Source organism: Malus domestica, chromosome 04 (assembly GCF_042453785.1).
Source record: "Malus domestica chromosome 04, GDT2T_hap1".
In the NCBI taxonomy this organism is placed as follows: Eukaryota; Viridiplantae; Streptophyta; class Magnoliopsida; order Rosales; family Rosaceae; genus Malus; species Malus domestica.
Genome location: NC_091664.1, coordinates 424,243 through 441,039, shown reverse-complemented (window position 1 = coordinate 441,039; position 16,797 = coordinate 424,243). Strand labels below are relative to the sequence as shown.

Below are 16,797 nucleotides of genomic sequence, written 5' to 3'. Positions count from 1 at the left end.
GAACTCTCAATGTGACGAGCTGTCTCTAATTTTTTATGTAATTTTCTTCCCGAGTGTGTAAAATGACGTTTATGCTCTTTTTGGCAGAAGTGGAACCTGACGTGGATGTAGTTATTCGGCTTTTAAATTATTTTTTTCGATATTGTAATTAATTAGTACTCGTTGTTACGAATGCATGAGCGCGAGTTAGATCCGAATCGGATTTGTAACGAAGAAATTACGCTTAGTTAAAGTGTGTTAACAACGGGTAGAATTGTACACGCGTGTGCTAATTATTCAGTGTTGGAAACACTGTTTTAGATAGGGTGAGTTAGAATTTTCAGATTCTATGTACATTTTATATTGTACAAAATCTGAACCCTTTTGTCTTTAAAAATCGGTCCCATGCCCTTTACTTACTCACCAATCAACTTTAGCCCTCATTTCCCTCACCAATTAGACAGTCCCTCCCTCTCTCTAGTCCAATCAAACTCATTATCTCTTTTTTTTTCTTCTTCTTCTCTCCCTCACCTGTATCTCTCTCCTCTCTGCAACAACCATACACCATCATCAACACTCATAGATCGAACCTCCAACCGCCAACCACCACCATTACACTCTTCTCAAACCCACGAACCCATCCGTACGAACCGATCATGAAATGATAAAGTTTTGAACCTCCAACTTAGAGCTCCGACTCAGGTGTGGATTCTCCGATGATTTCCAATTCGAGTTACAAGTTTTTGGGAAGCTTAGAAGCCACTACACAACTCCCCATGGCCACTAACCTAAGTTGGGAGATGAGCCAACGTTGAAAAACGCAGTTTTAAGGAGTTGAAAATAGGTCCGAGACTTTCGAGCTTTTTCAGTCTAATTCCGTCCACTTTTTGGACTTTTAAAAGGTATAGGCTTGTTATACTCTTTATAAGGTTCATTTTCATATAAAGTGCGTCAAAAATGGTTGAGAAATGAAGAAGATATGAAGTTTTAAATTTTTTCCAGAATTCGGTGAAAATTCTCCAGTTTCCGGCAAACCAGATGGCGAACGGTGGCGACAGCTGTGAAGGTCCACCGGAGAAGAAGATAGAATATTCCGTTAAAGTTAACGGAATATTCTGACACCGTTAAAGGTAACTGAAGTCGTTACTGTTTAGCGGAATATTATGTCAAATCTAATGGAATATTCCCTAGGGTTTTTGTCAGTTTGTCAGTTGCGTGGCCTACACGTGTTGCCACGACCTGGAGACACATGGCGGCGCGTGAAGGTGTGTCCGGCCTCCGGGCGGCGCATGTTTGACGTGTACGGGTCTGTGACATCGAGTAGAATGTTTTCGTATACTTAAACCATCCGTTTGAGCAAACTATTGGGGATTTTCCTAACCTTTTAGCGTATGTCCTAATTAATTAATTAGTAAAGTTATTTCACATATAGGTGATACTTACCCCGATGAGGTACGAGGACAAACAACGCTAGGAGGCTACGATCCATCGACGTATCAGTAAGTGGGCATTTGTGTGTGTATATATTTATTATAAAGATTTATAATATAAATATATACATTTATAATATATAAATATATGTATATATATATTATAAAGATTTATAATATAAATATATACATTTATAATATATAAATATATATATATATATATATTATAAAGCTTTATAGTTTCCACAAATGCTTTAAGATTTATATTATGCTGATATGCCATGATTTATTTAATTTTAAAAAAAATGCTATTATGACGTTGAGATTTATATATTGTCATGGCATGTTCACATACATTATACTTGCTCATCATGCATGCTTGCATCGGTGTAGTACTTGCCCGTGCTAGGGCTAGGCTTGACGTGTATGTTCACATTGCACCGCACGCTCACCTTGGATCCATTGTAGGTGCCAGTCCTGTCGTACAGGTTGCAATAGGCAACTCCAACTCGTATGTGATGCGCCTAGTGCTAGTCTTCACGTGATTGTAGTACTAGAGCGTATATTATGATTACACCATGTCTTGTTCATGGCAGAACTTATCTGCATGAGCTCATGTGTTAGCATAGGTTGATGAGCACTTGATTTTACTTATGCTACGATTGAGATATTATGATTGACGTATTTCTGGATTTATTGTTGATTTACAGTTGATTACATACTTATATGTAGTATGATTTTCTGGAAACTATACATGTTTTACGGCGAGGGGTTAGTATGTTCAGAAATAAATGTGTTTTATAAACCTTTGTTTTTTGCCCACTCACCCTTATGTTTTTCACCCTTCCATGACTTACATAGTTGAACTCGCTATGGCATACGAGGAATCTCCGGTGTATTCTGACATTTCCATGGATAAATGTAGGGGCTTTTTTTTTCCCGGTTGTGTATTAAGTACTTTAATTAGTTTCGACTGCACTACTTTTGTCGTACTATCATCCATGCTCTGAACATTTGTGTTTTATAGGTTCTTCCCACTACCATGCACTTGCTACTTTAGATTAAATAAATGTTAGTTTTGGTTTCAATTTAAGGAAAACTAATGAAAAGGGTTTGAAAACTTTGAGTTTTAATGATAAGGACAAAATAAAGGGTAAAGTGAATAGTACTAGGTTTGACTTTTTAGTGTAAAAATGTGGTTTTTCGTTAAAGTGAATAGTACCGGGTGCTTTTCGTTAAAGTTCCCTTAAATTTATCCATATTTTTATGCTTCACTTTCCTTTTTGGTTACGTCACCTTCGAGTGTCGGCCAGCATACCTCGACTCTGATCGGGGTGTGTCACTCAATTTGAAAATGATGATTCTACACCGTAAATAATCAACAATGTCAATAAATAATTAAATTAAAGAGTAAACTTGATATAAGTCCAATTTGTGAGTCATTATTCTGTTTAGTTGACTTTGTTGGGTTAAGTCTATCTACTGATTATCCACATAAGCTTTTTTATTATTTATTTTATTAAATTGTGATAACTGTCATATCTTATTTATAGGTTATCTTTTACTCAATTTTAGGATTAAATATAAGAATTAAATATTGTTTCTCCTTTTTCCTACTCCTAATTAGCATCTTAAATTTTCATGGGAAATTTTATTTGAACCCATGTAACCTTACTCTACACCCAACTTAAACTTTAAATGTGAATTGTCATCCTTGCCCTATTGTATAATTACCATCAAATACAAAATAAAATTAACAATAAAACTAAAATTTATTAATAAACCCACACTAATAATTGAATTCTTACCATTACGCAATCTTTCCCTTATGTTCTGTTCTAGCTAAAACCCTAAGACACTCACATAGACAGAACCAAGCTATTTTTTACGGATGGACAAGGATTTTGAAGTTTTAGAACCTTCAACTAAGGTATGAATCGATTTATGTGAGTTTTTTGTTTGATTTTAATTATTTTTGTTTAGGATTTACAAGTGTATTGCTTGTAAAAAGTTCAATCACATTCATATATAAATCTACAGCTCGAATATAAAATCATCACTAGCATCAACTTTTCTTACGCCATCTTCTTTGCATTGTGGACATGTTTAATTTTTAACAAGGTGACTAGTACTACTTGCACTTAGTGCACCTGCATCACAGCCCGGTTACCCTGCACCCCTGGGACAATCCTTTCAGAAAGGAATCATTAGGCCACTAGCTAAATTTTCTCAAAGGCACCAGCAACTTTGGGATGCTCAACCGTGTTGGATTTCTAAGATTTCATTCCATAAATCAAATAAACACTTCACATGAAGTGATTGTTGGCTTTGTCTTCTTGGTCAGGTCCAGTATATGTACACTCATCCTCATATACTTCACATTGGCTATTAATAGAAAAGTTTGACAAACCATGGACGGAATAGAGCATAGAATAGTGTAGACAGGCATATGATCGAAACGAAACGTATTCACTCTCTTCGATTTTATTTTTCTTGATAGCTATACTGCTGGGGATAACTACTCAATTTATGATCCTCCATGCTGCACTCTCAATCTTCGTATAACAGGTTTTCATTTAATCAATTTAGTTTTGTTTTGAATGAGTGTAAAGAAATTTATATTTTGAATTAGGGTAGTTTAGGTAGTAAATTTGGGTTTAAAAAGATTTTGATGGTTTAATTATTTTTAATATGGGTGTGAAAAGTAAGTTGGGTGTAGAAAGAGGGTTATATGAGCATATACAATAATATGAATTTATCTATGTTAACTGTGTTAACTTATCTATGCTATAGGTACTATATGTATATATATTAGCATATACAATAATATGAATTTATAATTGTGGAAGATCAAATTTCTTTGAATTATTTTTATGCAGTAACCTCCATCTTTCGATCCGTCTTAGCCTTTATATGTCTGCAAATTAAATTAGTCTCTCTATGGCTTAAAACAAGCCCCTAGAGCATGTTATGACAAGCTATTTCATAGTTTACTCTCACTTGGTTCTTAAACTCTCAATCTGATTGCTCATTGCTTGTGAAATCTGAACCATCTCTTGTGATAGTATTGGTATATGTTAATGATATATTGGTTATTGATCATAATGCTTCTCTTCGCCAAGATTTTATCAAAACACTCAGTGAATTGTTTCCTGTCAACGATTTAGGTCCTCTACATTATTTCCTTAGCTTAGAATTTCAAAGAACCACATATGGCATTTTCCTATCTCAGAGTAAATATGCACTGGATCTTTTTGTTAAAATCCACATGGAAGGCTGTTAACCTTGCGTCACTCATCTTGTTACTTAGAAGTTAGATCACACATGAACCTTGTTGTCCAATCCAAAGGAATACAGGTCCATAGTAGGAACTCTTCAATTTCTTACATGGACTAGACCAAATCTCTATTTTGCTGCCAATCAAGTCTATCAATTCCTACATTGTCCTAGGGATACCCATTTTCAAGCTGTGAAGAGAATTTTAAGATTTTTGAAAGGTTATGTGGATCAAGGCTTATGGTTCAAACAAGGCCCTCTACATCTCACTGCCTTTTTTTTTATGTAGATTGAACAGACTGTGTTTTTTTATATAAGGTTCACCAGTGGATATTGTGTATATTTAGGCACAAATCTTATCAGTTGTAGTGCCAACACACTGTTGCTCGTTTATCCACAGAGGCTGAATATAGGTCTCTTGCCCACACTACTATAGAACTAACACGGATATGCAAGATTTTCATAGACATTGCTTTCCCACTTAATCAAATTCCTAAGCTATGGTGTGACAATGTTTCTGCAATATCATTGGCATCTAATCCAGTGTTTCATGCTAGGACCATTATTGATGCACAAAATCGGAGGTCTTGGAACAACGTAAATCCGATCGTGAATCTGCAAGAAATGTAAATAACACAAGATGTATCGTGGTTCACCCCAAGGTTTGGGCTACATCCACATTGATATTGTATTTCTGAGAGATGTTGAAAAGGGAGAGAGGGAGACAGAGCTTCCTTCTATGAGGAAGAGCTTCTCTCAATATGAGAGGGGATGTGAGACCTCCCTAATTGTGAGGGTGAGGGGTCCTTTTATAGAATAAGGGCTCATCACTTATTACATATTTGCCCCTTCCTTTATTACATAATTACATTTGAGTCCCCCGAGTATTTATACGAGATCTAAATACGGAGGCCCTAAGTATGGTACAAATAGTAGTCCCCCAAGTCTTCAGTCAAGAGAGTCTTTTGGCTGGAGACTTGAAATTCAATCCATGTGTGGGTCGAAGTAACTAGATGTCGTCTAGAACTGATACTCGATATGAGGCGGTGCTCAAAGTGAAATGATGCTCAACTAGAAGTAGCACATGTTGCGAGGCTGCTTTGCTTGTGGCTTATGTTACCTTGGTTGGCTCGGCTTATGGCGTTGATGGTGAGGGAGTCCCTTTTATAGAATAAGGGCTCGCTCCTCAATACATAAGTGATGGGTTAGGAGTGATGCTCGCGATGAGGCGGTTGCTCAGCAGGCGGCGATGCTCTCTAATGATGGTGAGGGAGTCCCTTTTATAGAATAAGGGCTTGCTCATCAATACAAAAAATGATGGGCTAGAGTTGATGCTCGCGGCTAGGCAGTTGCTCAACTGGCGGCGATACTCTCTAATGAAGGTGAAAAAGTCCATTTTATAAAATAAGGGCTTGCTCCTCAGTACATGAATAATGGGTGCTCTCTAATGAAAGTGATGGAGTCCCTTTTATAGAATAAGCGCTCGTTCATTAGTACATAAATAATGGGCTAAGTCCCCCAAGTATTTTTCATGAGGCCCAGTTGAGGCCCAATATATGGAACATAATGTAGTCCCCCAAGTCTTCGGTCAATAGAGTCTGTTGGCTGAAGACTTCAAATTGAATTCATGTATGGGCCGAAGTGGCGGTTGTTCGGATGCGGTATTTGTATATCCTATACTGAAGCTTTGTAGGTGAAGCTTTAAAGCTAGAGTTCTGTAAATGAAGCTTTTGAAGCTAGAGCGCTGTAAATGAAGCTTTTGAAGCTAGAGCTCTGTAAATGAAGCTTTCGAAGCTAGAGTTCTATAAATGAAGCTTTCGAAGCTAGAACTCTGTAAATGAAGCTTTCGAAGCTGATTGACATGAGTGATGCTCATGAATGTTTATGTTGATTAACATGAGTGATGCTCATGGATGTTGACATGAGTGATGCTTATGAATGTTAACATGAGTGATGTTCATGAATGTTTATGTATGATTGATATGAGTGATGCTCATGAATGTTTATGTATGATTGACATAAGTAGTGCTCATGTATAATTTTGAGTACTGGGCGTACTTTTGATCACCTGGTTAGTGGTAATAGTGGCAGGTTACCGAATAATTTTGGAGTATTGGCAGTAGCGGAGCCAATGAGGGGGCATTGGGCTCCCTTGACCCCAATGGATCTGTAATTTGTCCCTTTAAATAAAAATTTGACCCCTTTAATAGCACTGCAACAGCAGCTTTGCAGCAGCTCCAGCGAATGTGCAGAAAAGCAAACTGCAATATCAATTATATATTACTAAAATAATCAAAATGTGCAGAAAAGCAAACTGCAATATCAATTATATATTACTAAAATAATCAAAGTGTGCAGAAAAGCACATGGCTGTTGTGTGTTGTCTAAATTACAATCAAGCAAATTGCAAACTTTGATTATTATATAACATTAAAATAAGGAAAGTTGCAGAAATGTGTCTAAAGACTCACTCCTTGGACAAAGTGTCTCTCGGATGGAAATGATCGAGGTTCCGAGAAGAAGAGACTCTCTCCAATCTCACTCTCTCCCATCAGACTCTTTCTGTCTCTCCTCTCGAATTCAAAGACCCACCCATCCTCTCACAATCAAACTCCGATAAATCAAGGTTAGGGTTTCAATTTTGATCGATTTACCAGTCTCTGATTTTAAATTTTTAATGCAGGTTCGGTTTCGGGAAATCCCGAAATACACAAAATATTTCGGGAATCCCGAACTTAGTTATATTATGTTGTTGAAAGTCTTTTTGGTTTTATTTAAAACAGTTATGGAGAGGTATTTTAAGAGAAAATCAACCGAAGATAACATCTCACCCTCTACAACGGATATTCCTGAAAGTTCAAATGAAAATAACATAGAAAGTATACTGGCAAATCTTCCAGGAGATCCTGGTCTTCGACTCCGGATATCAGAATATGATCCAAATATTAGAGATCAGGTTCGAAGAGCTTATTTACAAAGGGAATTGGTTCAACCTCGAACCCATCAATTTCCATATACTTCATTTGCAGGAGTACAACGCCGTTTCAATCCGAAATGGTTCGATGACTTTCCTACTTGGTTGGAGTATAGCATATCCAAAAATGCCGTTTTTTGTCGAAGTTGTTATCTCTTCAAGCTAGAGATTCCAGACCAAGCAGGTAATGACAATTTTACTAGTAAAGGTTTTCATAATTGGAAGAAAAAATGTCGACTTCGAGTTCATGTTAGAGGCCCTAATAGTGCTCACAACCAAGCTTTACTTCATTGTGAAACTTTAATGAATCAGAATCAACATATTCAAACAATTGTTCACAAGCAGTCGGATTAAGCACGTATTGATTATCGCACTCGTTTGAATGCATCACTTGATTGCATTCGCTTTTTATTGCGACAAGGTCTTGCTTTTCGCGGTCATGATGAAAGTGAAGATTCAAGCAATAAGGGTAATTTTCTTGAGCTTTTGAAGTTTCTCGCAGATCATAATGAGGGTATTAAAGATGTGGTGTTTAAAAATGCTTCTGAAAATCTCAAGTTAACATCACTTGATATTCAAAAAGATCTTGTGTATGCAGCAGCATGTGAAACCACTAATGCTATCATGTTTGATATTGGTGATGATGCTTTCTTTTCTGTTTTGGTTGATGAATCGCGTGATATATCAGTCAAGGAGCAAATGGTAGTTGTACTTCGCTATGTGAATACCAACGGACAAGTAGTTGAAAGATTTATGGGCATAAAGCATGTTCCTAATACCACTGCTATTTCACTTAAAGAGGCAATTGATCAATTCTTCTCTATAAACGGATTAAGCATATCTAGATTGCGTGGACAAGGTTAGGATGGGGCTAGCAATATGCAAGGTGAGTTTAATGGCCTTAAGACACTTATTTTGAAAGAAAATGAAAGTGCATTTTATATTCATTGCTTTGCACATCAACTTCAACTTGCTCTTGTAGCCGTGGCGAAAAATCATATTCAAATTGGCTCTTTTTTCTGCTTGGTTAATAATGTCGTTACTATTGTTGGAGCATCATGTAAACGTTGAGACATGGTTAGAGAAAGACAACAAACCAAAGTTATGGAAGCTATTCAAGATTATGAGCTTCCAAGTGGGCAAGGCTTGAACCAAGAAACTAGTCTTAAACGTGCAAGTGATACACGTTGGGGCTCACACTATGGTACCTTGGTAAGCTTGGTTAATATGTTTTCTTCTGTAATTGAGGTGCTTGAGATGATTGTAGATGATGGTGTAAGTCTTGATCAAAGAGGTGAAGCGGATATTTTGTTGAATCTTTTGCAATCTTTTGATTTTGTCTCTAGTCTCTTTTTGATGAAAGAAATATTGAGAATCACAAATGTGTTGTCACATGCATTGCAAAAGAAAGATCTCGATATAGTGAGTGTTATGGCTTTAGTCAAAGCATGTAAGCAACAACTACAAGCGATGAGGGATAATGGATGGGATGCTTGGCTTGATAAAGTTTCTTCTTTTTGTGGCAAGCATGATATTGATATTCCTGATATGAATGACATCTTTGTAGCTCGAGGGAGGTCACGACGTAGAGTTGAAAAATTGACAAACCTTCATCACTACCGTGTTGATCTCTTTATTGATGTTATTGATAAGCAACTTCAAGAGTTGAACAATCGTTTTAATGAGACAAGTACAGAGTTGCTTCTTTGTGTTGCATGCTTAAGCCCAGATGACTCATTCTCAGCTTTTGACATTGAAAAGTTAGTTCGACTTGCTAAATTTTATCCAAAGGATTTTTCTGATATGAAGCTCACACTTCTTGAAGATGAACTGAAGAATTATATATTTGATATGCGTTTGCATAATGAATTTTCTACTTTGAAAGGAATTAATAACCTTGCACAAAAGTTGGTGGAGACAAAGAGGGATAGACAGTATCCCCTGGTGTACTTGCTAGTGAAATTAGCATTGATTTTACCTGTTGCGACTGCTTCAGTTGAAAGAGCTTTTTCGGTGATGAAAATTGTGAAGAATCCACATCGTAATAGGATGGGTGATCAATGGTTGAATGATAGTTTGGTTGTGTACATTGAGAAAGATGTATATGATTCTATTAGTAATGATGTTGTAATACGACGTTTCCAAAATATGAGAACACGTCGTGGACAATTATGAATGAAAGTATGATCGATTTTTGAAAGTTATTTTTTGACCCCATTATCTTAAATTCCTGGCTCCGCCACTGAGTATTGGGCGTACTTTTGGTTACCTGGTTAGTGCTATTTTGGGCTTATGGGCCTTTGCCCTTCACATAACATTCTAGCCCATTTATTTTGGGCTTTGCCTTTTTTATTTTTTTTATTTTTTATTTTTTTATTTTTTATTACCCTCTGATGGGGTTTACACAGATGTCTCCGAAAGATAAGAAAAATAAATTACATCATTCTGGTGGGATGTTTATTCCTTACTTTTGCTTTCTGCTTTTTCTTTTCCACCACACCTCTCTCTCTGTCTCTGTCTCTGCGCTGCTGTCATGCATGTGCTCAGTCAAATCCTAATCTCTTAGATTTTATTCTCTTCTCTACTTTTGCTTTCTGCTTTGCATGTTTACAGCATGGGCGAGCAGTGACTGTAAACCCATTTTCTCCTCGGCTTTTCTCATCTCCAGACATCATTTTTTAGAAGTGGAATCTTATCTTGTTCTGTGCTTGCCATTTCTGTATGCTAGTATACCAAATCCACTGCTCTGGGACATGTCATAGATCTCACCCTTGATAGCCATGAGTCTTGTACTGGACCAGAGTCTTGGTGACGGAGGATGAGCTTCTACTGCAGCAGCTGGAAAGGCTCTTCCTTTTCTTCCTCACCTCGGATTTCTTGAGTATGGGACATAACGTTGCCACGGGAGTGTGAGCGAGAGCGGCGCCGGCGACACCTGCACCGACGATGACTTCTTGCCCTTGGTCCCCCCTGTAATTACCTCAAATTCCATGGCGGTGGTTTTAAAGACCTTGTAATTACAATGAACGATAACTTTATCTGGAAGTGTTTTAACAAATTGCTCCGCCCCAAACTTCCAATCTGCAACAGTTCCCATAATTCCATGGACCATGATGACAAGATGATCAGCGGAGGAAGATTCAGACTCTTTCGAGCTCCAGACGTCGCGATTCCCATTAGCCGACTCCGAAGGGCAAACTCCATTCTCTGCGATGCCGTTTTTCATAAATGCTACTGACCGCCGTTCGGCTACGGGCATTGACTGAGACGAATGGTGGCGGGAAGCAGAAAACGGGAAACGATTTGGGGAGATTGGATAAGACCAACCCAACAAACGGCACATGCTCAGGATAAAGCTAACTCAACAAACTGCACACTCCCTACAGCTGGACAACAACAAAAAAGAGGGGCGTTTTATCCTTTTTAGGTTCAATATGAACAAGGTGGTAAGCATGGTGAGCGGTGCGAGAAGAGAAGAGAGCTCAATTAGCAAATATGTGGCGCCACTTTTTTAAGAGGGTGAACGAGACAGTTACGTAATAAAGATGACGAGGAAGAATCTTATCTGGGATTTAGTTGGTTCTTAAGAGAGAGATAGAGAGTAGCGAGTCAGAGATCAGAAGAAAATAAAGTACTTCATTCTTTCTCTTAAGTTCGCGGTTGGACCCACAAGTGATCTGACTGAAGCAGCAGAAGAAGTCTGGGGAACGGATACTGAAGCAACAACAACATCTGGGTTTGTTCTTGGTTTTCGCCTTGAACTTTCGCAAGGCCCCGTGCTACTAACAGTCATATTCTTCCATTTTCCCGACAAGAAGAGGACCGACATTTTTTACTCCTTCAGTAACATTTTCTCTCGCCATTGTCGGCGGCGCGTGGACGCGGTTCCTTGATCTTGGCGATCTCCTTGGAGACTGGGGGGATTGAGCCGGAGCTGTGCTTCACGCACATCTTGCATTTTCGGGAGACTCGAGTTATGCGGAGGCAGAGGAAGATGAGAAGGGTGGCTGCGATGAGGCAGATGACTAGGATGGCAAAAACAATGTAGAGTTTGAGGTTGAATAATAGGGTTTTGGTGGTGATTTTGTGGGAGATGGAGTGTCTTGAGAGATTTAGTGGGTTTGTTTCTCATACTTCAGTTCTCTAAATTTTTGCCAAAAAGTAGAGATTGAGAGAGAGAGCTGATGAGTGTTTGAGATTTGGATCTTTTCTGTCTCTAGGTATTTTGTGATTTTGCAGATTCACGGTGGAGGTGAAAAAATGAAAGAGAACTGACATAGTTTTTCATGTCGTTTTCCACATACGGCGCCAAATGTTGATGCACAAAACTAGAGGTCTTGGAACAACGTAAATCCGACCGTGAATCTGCAAGAAATGTAAATAACACAAGATGTATCGTGGTTCACCCCAAGGTTTGGGCTACGTCCACACTGATATTGTATTTCTGAGAGATGTTGAAGAAGGAAAGAGGGAGAGAGAGCTTCTTTCTGTGAGGATGAGCTTCTCTCAATATGAGAGGGGATGTGAGGCCTCCCTAATTGTGAGGGTGAGGGTGAAGGGTCCTTTTATAGAATAAGGGTTCCTCACTTATTACATATTTGCCCATTCCTTTATTACATAATTACATTTGAGTCATCCGAGTATTTATACGAGATCTAAATACGGAGGCCCTAAGTATGGTACAAACAACCATAATATATTTTGAAATAGATTACCACTACATCATAGAGCTTGTCCTTTCTAATTTACTCAAGGTTCAATATGTCAACACTCAGCTTCAACTGGCAAACATTCATACAAAGTCACTGTCCAAAGCTAGATTTCAGTATCTTCAATCCAGGCTGTCACTTAGTCCTTCACCGTTCAACTAGAGAGGTGTAAAGGAACAACTCATACTTAGATGTTTAATAGTTTGTTTGTGCAATTGTAGGTTTATTATAACAATTTTGTAACTAATCCTAGTTTAGTGAGTTCATTAGGTTTCATTAGTCACTAAGCTTTATTTTGACAAGTGTATAAATACTGTTTTGTAGTTTCTTATTCATTAATTAAGAAAGAAATACAATTGTTTCTTCCTTTTAGTTAAATGATTTTAATATATGGTCTATATCACAGCCTGTTTTGGGATAATTTTATCGATGGTGTGAAAATACGGTTTTACCCTTAAACGTGGGTAGTAGTGTGCGTACATAACTTAGGTTTAGGTCCAAGTTATTTTCCTAAGTATGTGGAACTAATTGGAATTAAGTTGTTTTGTTGTTTTGGTTGGTTGGAGTGGGCAATTTTGGGCCACACACTTACTCCAACTCCCCCCTCTCTCTCTCTCTCTCTCTCTCTCATTCCCGTGCACTCTCTCTCCTCCTTCTCGATTTTCTTCTGTTTTCGTCAACTTTGTACGAACGAATGCCAAACTCACATTTCACGCACAAATCGATGTCAAGAAGGTAAGATTCGAACTCCTTGCAAATCCCTGAGTTCATATATGCCATTTTTTAAATCGTGAAACCCTCAAAAACCTGAGAAACCATCACCCCCGATTTGAGTAATGTTCATGTGGTCATAATTATAGATGTTTCAGGGGATTTTAAGCTCATAGGAAGCTTTAGGACGTTTGTATGAAGCTCGGAGAAGAAAAACCAAGCAAATTGGACGTCGGGAAGTCGAGTTTGGAGAGTTTGAAATTTGGCAGGAATTATCGAGCTCTCTCCAGCGAGTTTTCGTGGATTTCAAGCCTTGAAATTGTTAAGGATGTGTTCTTCTAGTTATAAGCTTTAAATTGAGACCAATTTCATAAGTTTTGGTTAAGAAACGACAGAGATATAAGGATTCTAAGATTTTCCCAGTTTTCGGCGACGGCAACGGTTGCCGGAGTTTGAAGGTAGGGGATGCCGGAATATTCCTAACGGCGTTGGTTAGTTTAACGGATTCCGTTACTATTGAACGGAATATTCCTTACGGGGTTAAGGGATTCCGTTAGGGTCCCTGTGCATGGCCGCGCGTAGGGCCGTGCCCTTGCCGGTGCGTGAAGGCTCCAAAAATTATTTAAAAATATAAGGATGTTCGTGGGGTTGTGTAGGTCACGATCGTATATTCATATACCTCAATTGAGCAATGTATGAGAAGTTATTAGCTAATGTTGGTTATGTGCTTTAAATTAACGTTTTTATAGTTGTTTCGCAAATATGAAGACTTATCCTAATGACGAGTGCAGTCAAGGGCGACTCGGGGGTTACGACCGTTCGACATACCAGTGAGTGGGCTTTTGGTTTTCAGTATATATTCATATACTTGATATTTTCCCAGAAAATGCGTTTAAATGAAAGTATGCTTTGAAATGCCATGCATATAAATTTATATTCAAAATATGAAATAGTATATGATGCATAATATATAATTGTGGTGCTGTGGACGCTCAGGTAAGCCCAGGTGAGTTTATGAATTGTGAATGTGATCAATGGGTGTGATTAATTGAGAAGCATAGAGCTCGTAAACCTGCACCTCAAGTGATTGTGAATTACTAAAGATATAGTACATGCCTGTTTATAATGTCACCTCCCGCACCATATGCTCACATTGGATCCAATTTAAGTGCACAGTCTTGTCGTACAGACCATCATAGGTGGTTCTGACTCGTAAGTGACTAGCGATTTATCGCCCAGCTATCATGAGAGCATAGCATTGAGCATAATTATATTACACCCAATCTTGTCGTACAAACCCTTTTAGTGGTTCCGACTTGTGTGCAGTGTAGTGTCGTATAGGTCATTTGCAGTGACTCTGGCTAGATTGACTAATGAGCTATGATTTCAGCCGTACAGACTTCTGCAGGGGTTCCGACTAATATGTTATTTTCTATGAATTTATTCTCACTTGAGTTACTTATTCTATTTTATGTTTTGGCATGGCATACTTATGAATATAGTTATGTGAAGCATGATTTGATTTGAGATATATATATATATATATATTCATTTATGCATATGTTTATATTCTATTTATGGGAAAATTATACATGTTTTACGGCGAGGGGTTAGAGCGTTTGATAAATGAAATGGTTTTGAAAAGCTTTGTTTTTGCCCACTCACATTTTCTGTTTACGCCCTTCCAGGTTTTAGGTAGACTTGGTGTTGGTGGCGTACGAGGATCTCAGCGATTCTGACAGAATAAAATATTTGTAGAACATCTTCTGATACTGTATAACTAGTACTTGTCCTACTGAACTGCACCTAAACTTTCTATGCTCTGATTATGAATATTTACACTTGTATCTCACTCCTAGCACTTCCTGTTTATTAGTGCACATTGGTAGCTTTCGGTTTTTATTTATTCGTATATTTCTTTTTCTTATTGCTTCCGCACTGTGCACATGGCTACGTCATCCTCACGTGACGGCCAACATGCCTCGATCTCGGTCGGGGTGTGTCAGTCTAAGTATCATATATGATGACATATAAATTTTCTTTTAACTATTTTTCAATAAAGTGGTTAGATTTTCATATTTAAATATTCAAGTTAAAAATTTAAGTCAAAAATGTACAAACCAAGAAATTTAATTAAAGTTGAAAAATAAGAAAACTGGATGAAATCAACAATAGCTCAAATTTTTAGACCTCGATCAAAATACCGGTAAATTAAATTAATGAGATTAGAGCTAAACAAAGTTGAACATAAGTCATGTCTTTTCAACTCTTAATCCTAAACCCTAAAATAGGAGAGATTTTTCAGTGGGTTGCCTGCTATATCAAGTGTAATAATAAAATTGTTTGGAAATTTAAAAAAAAAAATTCTAACCAATTATATTATGACACTTAGTGTACCGTGTTCCCGGCATACTATAAAATTTCTCCTAAAATAGATGTAAAGCAATTTTTTTACACCTGCAGAATAATGCATCGGCAACGAAACCACGTCTATGATGTGCATATCTATACGCGCAAAGGGACTCAAGGCTTGAGTTCAATTTTCAAGCCTGGTGACTCGTTTAAAATTACAAATAATAATAATTTATATAATATGGGTACACTGTTAATAACATTCCGTGCCAACATACATGTAAAATTTTTTTGTTCAAATATCCTTATTTATTTATATAAAACGCCACATAACGATGTAGTTATATTATATAAGTAGTTCTCCTCACAAACAATCAGTAGCAATCGTAATTAAATGCACACCTCCTTCACCGGTGGATATGTATACAGTTGGTATGCAACACAGAGCAGTACGAGTGACCGTCTAACAAACAGGTCATTCTTGCCCCTTTTAGCTGGAGGCCTTGAGCTTCCCGTTTGCTTTTGATCGATCCATCTGTTTTTAAGGGTCAATTATTTATTGAACCGCGTACGGTCCATTAATTATATCACTTTTATTATGAGATAAGTAGGCATCAACTTCATGCCAGGCAGGCAAGTTGTGACTTGCAACTCCTAAATTAAATACCATGCACCTGATTAACTGTTAAGAACAATACTGCATCTGCACGCATCATCCAGAAATTGATGGGTTATCTAATCTGTATGAAAATAGCTCTCTTTGTGTACTATTATCATCAAGAAATCAATGGAAGATTTTCCTCATAATTCCCACATTTAAAACTGTCGTTTAAATCACAATGCATTAATCATCCGGCCGGCCGGGCCGGCCACGTGCTCGAGCTCACTACCCAACTTTGTAGGCTTTCGATGATCGACTCTTTAATAACTGCTAGTACTACTAGACAATCATGCCAAGGAAATTCAGAATAAGGCTGAACAATTCGGTTAACCAAATGCAGACATTGTTGGTGTGCAAAAATTTACCCAACAGGGCCCTCTTATTTATTTCCTTATTTACCACTAAAGAAAAATGGATGCTTTGTCCACCTATTATTTTATTTGTCTTATTTTGATCATATTTTCTATTTTGTAAACACAGATTGTGAAGTTTTAAACGACTATACGTAAGGTCAATTGGTTTTTTTTGTTGATACTTGCATTCTAATAGGTGAAAGTCCTGTATATAATATTGCTTAATTAGAAGATCTTGTATATGTCTCCACTCAATTGCCAATCAAACACAAGCTAAATGCTCAAATTTTAACATGGTATCAAAATATATATGTTGCTCATCAGACTTAATGACTACATGCGGTCTCGCTTT

At 37.5% G+C, this 16,797-nt stretch overlaps 1 protein-coding gene and 1 long non-coding RNA gene across 2 annotated transcripts; both read left to right on the top strand.

Annotated features, from left to right (window-relative positions):
• Positions 1-371: 371 nt before the first annotated feature.
• LOC114824295 (uncharacterized) lies at positions 372-14,981 on the top strand. Its single transcript, XR_011579863.1, has 4 exons — positions 372-881; positions 982-1,109; positions 1,412-1,478; positions 14,768-14,981. It is a non-coding gene; the product is annotated as an uncharacterized lncRNA (long non-coding RNA).
• Positions 8,607-9,859, top strand: LOC139195222 (uncharacterized). Its single transcript, XM_070820366.1, has one exon. The coding sequence runs from the start codon at positions 8,734-8,736 to the stop codon at positions 9,832-9,834; it is 1,101 nt and encodes a 366-aa protein (XP_070676467.1). The 5' UTR covers positions 8,607-8,733; the 3' UTR covers positions 9,835-9,859.
• Positions 14,982-16,797: the final 1,816 nt, after the last annotated feature.